At 33.7% G+C, this 8,025-nt stretch overlaps 1 protein-coding gene across 1 annotated transcript in view; it reads right to left on the bottom strand.

Moving 5' to 3' along the window:
- Positions 1-8,025, bottom strand: part of AP1G1 (adaptor related protein complex 1 subunit gamma 1) — a 62,494-nt gene that overhangs the window by 38,095 nt on the left and 16,374 nt on the right. The window contains exons 2-4 of the mRNA XM_007940331.2: positions 7,202-7,326; positions 1,772-1,913; positions 133-229 (exon numbers count right to left, since the gene is read on the bottom strand). Coding sequence (XP_007938522.1) covers positions 133-229; positions 1,772-1,913; positions 7,202-7,326 — 364 coding nt within the window. The remainder of the gene's footprint in view (positions 1-132; positions 230-1,771; positions 1,914-7,201; positions 7,327-8,025) is intronic.

Here is an 8,025-nt window from a genome sequence, read left to right as displayed (position 1 = left end):
AAAAAAAAAAAAAAAAAAGGCAATCTACTATGTGAAGACAAAAGAAAGGCCAACAGTGACTAAGGCCTCTTCTCTTTATGCCCCCCAACCGCTTCTCCCTGAGACTTTATGAGTGCCTCCAGATCACATTACCATGGTTCTTCTCATTCAATAAATTTTTTGTTGCTGGTAAAAACATCTCCATAAGTTCAGGAACCTTCCTGATGACATGAACAGCACACAGTGCTGCCTGTAAAATAAATAAATAAATAAATAAAAGAACAAACCATTTATTTTAATTAAGCCAGGGCAATTCATCTCATAAAAAAGAAAGCTCATCAACGAGTCACCTAACAGAAAAACCAAGAAGAAAGAAGCTGGCTATCAGATTTATTAACTGGTTAGGACTTTCTAGCTTATACTGTCACATTAATTAGCTTGCCTGTCCCTTCATATATTTATTACTAAACAAGTAGACAAAACCTTTCTATGCTAGATCATGGTTGATACAAATTTATCAAACAAGTTAAACAACTTATATGGAGCTTGTAGAAAGTAAAAAATGGGCAAGATGATCAATTTGTGATCGTCATTCCACTAAGTAAGATGACTAAATGACATAGAACAACAAGCAATTGAAAGATTTATACTACAATTGCTACAAATCTGTCATGTTTAATAGAATCTATTCAATGCCCAATTCTCTTTGCTAACATCAAGAAAATCTTTTGAAAGATACTTAACTAGTCTCTACTCAAGAAAAGATGGTCTTAGCTTGTTCACCAGAAAGAGGGATACATTCAAAAATTGATTATAGTTACCCCTTCCCCGCCAAAGAAGTAACCATAACAACTATTTGTTGGCATCAAAAAGGATAAAAAATTAGCTACATCAACAAGAAAAGATTCCTGATTCCTCCCATATTCCTTTTCATCTTGGGTTTGAAAATATTTTTTTTTCTCTAATCTGCAGGAATGTTTTATTTAATCAAATAACGCGCTTCTGAACAAGAGCAGTCTACATTCTTTAAGAGAAAGAACTAACAGTTAAAGCAAGAATTTAATTTTGTTTGCAGCTATCATTAACACTGTACGATCCTGGGAAACTGCTTAGTCCTTTTAACACCTCTATCTCACACCATTAATACAGAAGGCATAATAAATGCCAAGCACGTGTTCATTCTTGACTTAAATTTTATACCCTATTTAAGAATATTTTAGGGTTTAAGCACCATAAACTAATTCAATAAAATGTTTAGATCAACAAAAGCAAGTAAGAAAATACTTTTCCATTACTCTTCCAGTAAGACATACCAGTTTTAGAAAGTAGTTTCTATATCATTCCTTAGTGATTATCTAAGTCCCAATGGAACTGCCCTTCCAGAGACACAAAAGCATTAATTGTAAGGATAAAAGTAAATTCTTAAAAATCTGCTTTTATCACTTTGTGCAAATACTGCATAGTATCAGATAATTTAGGATGTAATAGGTTAAGGATGTCCAGTAGCATTTGTTTTTTACAAGTCATTTCCTCAAAATAAGAGAAATTAAGAGAAGAAATAAAGTGTTTATAATTACGATCAATTGCAGAGCAATTAGCAACAAAGAAAAAAAATCTTTTCCAAAATTAGTCACTATAAAAATAGACTTAGATTCATAAACACTTGCTTCTCATAAAATCATTTAAAATACATTTACTGAACAAAGAAGCTTTCAAATATAAATAATTTGCCTTCTCATCTCTATAATGCTCCCTAATCCAAACATAGACATTTGATTCCATTCAAAGTTACCTTTTTTCTCAAGTAAGAGTTGGAGGTTTTCAAGAGTTTCTCTACCTCTCCTGCAAGGTCTCTGCACATCTCCGAGGAGCCCATGCAGCCAAGGGTACAGAGTGCTAGCCCCTGTACAAACTGCGTGCTATGATTAAGATCACTGCAAAAAAAAAAAAAAAAAAAAAGGGAGGAGGAAGAAATGAGCGCACTCTGCCTGGTTCTCCCCAGGAAGAAGCTTCAAGTTCTAGTCAGTTAGCTCAGAGGAACTCCAGATACTCCAGTAGTGGAGATAATTAACAGGATTACTCTTGCAGAAAATATGTATTCTAACTTCATTACAAATTACCAACACAGTGAGCTAACTGACAGTCCCTCCTACAGGCATAAAACACAGTAACCCAGTGTTTCCAAATACTAAAGCCACAGAAAATGGACATGTTATCTGCTGGATGCTAAAGACAACCCATTTTATAAAACTGAGCAAATCAGTGATAGTAAAAATGGACCATAATAGAAATACGGAGCAAAACTATCCTTAGATTTTAAGTATATGCTTTACTACTAACTACAAAAAAGTAAGATACAATTTAATCAAAACCCTTTAAAAAAATTTTAAAAATCAGAAAACAATTTCTAATACATTTCAGATGACTGAGACAACAGAAATTTTTTATACTCCGAAGCTTTGATTTTATGGTATAGTATTGACCTTGATGTTACATTAAGTAATGTTTATACTTTTATTTTACTTACTCAAATAAAGGAAAACCACTATTAACTATTCATTACTACCATAAAAAATGAACTAATAAAATCACCTTTAACAAACTACACTACATATTTGCAATGAGTCCCAAGATATAATGGAACATAGATACAAAATCCTATTTCGAAAGGAGATCTGGTAGTGTAGTGGTTAAAGCAGCATTTGGCTGCTAACCAAAAGGTTGCCAGTTTGAACCCACCAGGTGCTCTGTGGGAGAAAGATAAAGTAGTCTACTTCTGTAAAAATGTGCAGCCTTGGAAACTCTATGGGACAATTCTTTTGGATGAATACCTAGGAGTGGAATTGCTGGGCCATATGGTAATTCAGTGTCTAGATTTTTGAGAAACTGCCAAACTCTTTTCCTCAAGCCTCATTTTACCAGTAATTTTTACCTTAAATTTTTCAAACTGGTCACAAGTAGCAAAACTCACTAATTTACACTTTAACTTCTTTTCCTTCATTCTACAGGAGGAATAAATTATGTATTAATTCATGTAAGAAACTACTGATGAACCTATTACATGTTAGCTTCAATGACATTTTTTATGGGAAGGGAAAAAAGAAACACAATTTTCCAAAATAGAAGAAGTTTTGTCTGTCCTAAGACTTGTAACTGACTCTATGGCAATGAGGTGTGTTTTGTTTTGTTTAAAAAAAGACATTTATCAACTGTACTGACATCTGCATTAACAGTGCAAAAGCAATGATGGGAAAACTGTTGGCTCATTAGCATGCATCAAGGCAGTGGCATCACAGTCTCCCAGTAGTCACTGTAGTCACTGCCACACAGTCAGACTGAAAAGAAAGAAAGAAAAGGCCATTTAAGATTGCCTTTTATGGACCAGTAAAAACTGTAAGTTTTATCAAATCTCAACTCTTGACCACATCTTCCTATATTATTCCATGTGACAAAGTGGGAAGTCCACTAACACACTGCTGCCGCATACTGTCATCTCAGGGAAAAGCATTTGTGCAACTGTTTTATCTGCAAGCTGAACAATAATGGAACATCATTTCTATTTGAAAAGTAACTGACAATTATGGTTAAGATTCGGGTATCTGAAGGCATTTTCAGGAAAATGAGCGAAGTGAGTCTGTCACTTCAAAAATAACAGCCAACAATATTTGTTACCAATGATACAATCTAAGGTTGCGAGTGATAATCAGATTTTGGGAAAACTGGTACTGCGATAATTAGCTTGACAGTTTACCAATACAGGTTTCCCCCACCATCTGAAAGTGGAACATTCCTATGAAACCTTTTATAAGCAAAAATGGTTTAAAGTGAAGATGCAATTATCATTCATTTATATGGGAAAATTTTTTGAGCATTCCCAGACCCAAAAAATAAACTACCAAATTTTATCAAGTAACACCTGAAATATAAAAATAACACAAGGTAAGTGTTCACAGACACAGTTCAAAGCTATGGTGGTTTGAAGCTGAGTAGAGTTTTCAGAGAAAGAGCATGGCGACACCACTCTTGTTGCTCAAGGTGCATGGTGCCTCTTTAAAAGCTCGCTGCAAAACAAACACTGACTGCCAGTTTCTGACTGCCAGCTTTTTTCATAAAGGCAAAAATCCTCTTCAGGTTTCTTTCAGTTAACAAAAACAAGTACTAATGTAGGTCTTTTATAAAAGTGAAGTGGTATAAAGTGAATTTTCAAAAAACAGGGGATATCTGTATTTAAACACCATTCTGATGAGAGCACTGGTGACATTAACCAATGTGATTTTATATATATATATTCTGTAACAAAACATATTAATCTTTGGAAAATCCACATAACTCAGTGAGACAATATTTTCCAAATAATCTAGGTATAAGGTTATAAATCATGCATGCGTGGAAGATTCACTAAAAGCACAAGACAGACAAACGGGTTTTAACCTAAGGAGTACTAAAACTTCATTGATAATGGTTTCAGACTCCACTTTGCAACTACAGTTTAAGAAACGAGATTTGGTATAGTATCAAAGAATATCCACTGTTACTGAAAAAGGATTATCACTTACATAAGGCTGGATTTGCTCCATACACTTCAATCAAAATAACATTACACAAGAAACTGAATGCACAAGCAGGTATTTGTCTTCCATTAGACTTGACATTTAAGAGATTTATAAAAATGTAAAGTAACAGCACTCTTCTCACTGAACTTTTGTTTTGACAACTAGTTTTTAGTTTTTCTCCATAAAAAATGTCATTTATGCTAACATGTAGTAGCTTCATTAGTAGTTTTTTAAATAAATTAATATATAATTTAGTCCTCCTGTAGAATGAAGGAAAAGAAATTAAAGTATAAATTAGTGAGATCTGCTACTTCTGATCAATTTGAAAATTTTAAGATTAATATTACTGGTAAAATGAGGCCTGAGGAAAAGTGTTTGGCAGTTTCTCAAAACGCTACACACTGAATTACCACAAGAACCTGCAATTCCACTCCTAGGTATCTACCTAGAAGACTAAAGTCATCGCAGCATTATTCACCATAGCAAAAACTGGAAACAACCATGTGTCCATCAGCAGATCAATGGACAAATAATGGGATATAGCCCTTCCATGGAGTATTACTCCACCATAAAGAGAAATGAAGCTCTAACACATGCTATAATATGGATGAACCTTGAAAACATTACACTAAGTTGGACATAAAAGAACAAATACTATATGCTTGCATTTATGTGATGATCTAGAACAGGGAAATTAATAGAGATAAAATTTAATCAGTGTTACCAGGGGTTGGTGGAAGAGGACAATGGGGACGACTTCCTTCTTAGAGGGTACTAAGTTTCTATTGGGGTGGTTGAAAAACTTTTAGAAAAAGATAGTGATTATGGTTGTACAACATGGTAAGCATAATTAGTGTCACTGAATTATATACTTAAAAATGAATTAAATGGAAAATTTGTTATATATATTTTACTACATTAATACTGTATTTTTTTAAAAAATGAACTCTGACTTTACTATTTAGGCTCCCAGTTTCAAGAATATTTCATTGCTTTTTCAAAGATTAAAGATATTGAATGAAATAATGAAAGCTATCAAAATATTACATCCAATATTTAAAAATTTAATTCCATAATCTTTAATGTCTTAAGAGTTTTTCTAGGCCAATGAGCAATGAGACAAGCATTCATCAATAAGCATAAAAACTTCTGGTAGACACGGATGCTATCTAATATCACAATAAATAAATACCAATAAATAAACAAAAGCACCTGAATGACCCAAAGTCCTTTAACTAATGTTTGGAATGAAGTGCCAGATCAATTCCCAACTACTTGAATTAAAACGTTGTTCTCTCCAAAATTTACTTGGGATCTAGCTAGGCCACATTAAAATGTTTCTTTCTTTGTCCTTGGGCCTCACTTTTCAATTTTTATCAAGCTACAAATCTGTGCGTAACTTTGCTATTAATCCTCTAATATGTGTGCTGCTAAGCAGAACCGCCAATCATCAATATGTGATTAGAAGCTTAAGCAGTGAGAACAATCGCGCGTGGGAGAACAATTCAAGAAACTCTCTTCGAGGCCTGTCTGAGAATGAAAGAATAATGAGTGTCTAGAATATAAACGCCATGACAGGAAAAATTTCTATACATTTTGTTCACGCTCCCTTCCTAGTGCCCTGAACAACTCCTGGCACTTAACAGGTATGCAGTAAGTATCAGCTGAATGAATTAATCAACTTACAACTTTCATTAATATTATTTACTTGAAGCCCAAAACTAAGTTCACACATTCAATATATTTAAATTATACAATTACAACCAAATCATATTTGTCATTTTGGAATTTTTCATTACCCATAAGAAAAATTTAAAGTAGAACATTAATGTACTACAACAAAGTATAAATTTTCACTATCTGTAAATTTGATCACCTGTATCACTCTACTTCTGCTTTCTGTCAAACATATGCAATGAAAAAGATATATAAAAAGGAGATTTACTGACAGATAAACCAAAACCAAACTAAAACAAATCAAATAGTACCTTCAACCCATTAAGGCCACCAGAAACTTCCATAGCTGCCTAACAGAAAATTCCCATGTGAGGGATGCTGGGAAGAACTACCAATTTCCCTGATCCAGTGCTTTAAGTTCTCCAAATGGTAAGCATTTCTCAGTTCATAAGCAAGTTAAACAAACATGACTGGATTAGTTTATCAGTAAGGTAGTCAGTATGAGAAAAAAAGACGATACACAAAGTTCACAGGACTATAAAATTGCATGCAACTGAAATCTCAGATGGATTAGATCACTGGCAAACAAGACTTCTATCTTGTTACTTTACATGGTATTTACTCATAATATACATTGATAATTCTTTAATAAATGTATAGTTTTATTACTGATGGTCCTCAAAGTCCTAGGGAAAATGTAAGAAAACTCAATGCCTTTTCTTTACTATGAAGGTCCAAACTTTGATTTCATTGCTAAACTGTGTTCCTGTGCCTAAAAATTCGCACCAATACCTTGATCAATATAATTACACACCACAGAAGTTTAAGTCCTTTGCTTAACCTCTTTACACATAAGCTACTAAGCCAAGAGCAATTCAGATACATTCCAGACAACAAATACAAAGTCAGTGATTAGAAGCTCTTGATGTTGTATTATAAGAACGACCTAAAACAGCCAAGTAGCTGTTAGAAGAAGGAAAGGGAACACTTACTTCTTGATACAGTTGGTCATGAGAAGATGGACATCCTGCCTTTCGTCTAACAGTAGCATTGCCCCTAAATAGCCAATACGTTTGTCTGTGAATTTCTGAGAGGCAATAAGCTTGAGGCACTCCAACTGCAAATACAAATAAATAAACAAATTAAAAAAATCTGCTACCACAACCTAGAGAAGCAGTATTTTAAACCCAGAATCCAGAGATGATTAAAGGAAATGTACATAAACATGTATTATCAAACTACCTAATTAAAAGACAAAAATGTAAGACTTTTGGATATTTAGATATTGCTATTCAATTTCTAGACTAGAACATATAATCAAAGTCCTGTGGTTATATGTCATCCAAATATTCTGTGAATTTTACTTAAGTTCTACAGACTCATACAAACACAAACTAGTAAAGTACTATCATAAGCCACTAATAAGTCAAATTCCTAATTTCATGCCCAGGTTACATTAAATGAACACCTAACTCACATATGTATTAAGGACTGGTTCCTATGTCAAATATCAAAAACTCAGTAACAACTATAATAATTGGAAATACATCAAAGTGCCAAATACTGTCCTAAACACTAGGAATGTACAGTTGAAAAAAAGACAGGCAACTAAATAATGAATTTTAATATAATGTGGGAAATGTTAGTAATTTAGGACTGAGCCAATTACTGTGGGAAAGGAGTTAGGAATCAAATGTTGTTGTTGTTATTTGCCGTCGAGTCGGCCCCAACTCATAGTGACCCCTCCTTGGGTTTCCGAGGCAGTATCACTACAGAAGTAGGATTGCCCAACCTTCCTTCCGAGGAGTGGCTGGTG

This window comes from Orycteropus afer, unplaced genomic scaffold (genome assembly GCF_000298275.1).
Source record: "Orycteropus afer afer isolate SDZICR_OR568_19922 unplaced genomic scaffold, OryAfe1.0 scaffold00067, whole genome shotgun sequence".
Classification (NCBI taxonomy): domain Eukaryota; kingdom Metazoa; phylum Chordata; class Mammalia; order Tubulidentata; family Orycteropodidae; genus Orycteropus; species Orycteropus afer.
The sequence above is the reverse complement of the archived record's forward strand: the minus strand, read 5'-3'. Positions and strand labels throughout refer to the sequence as shown.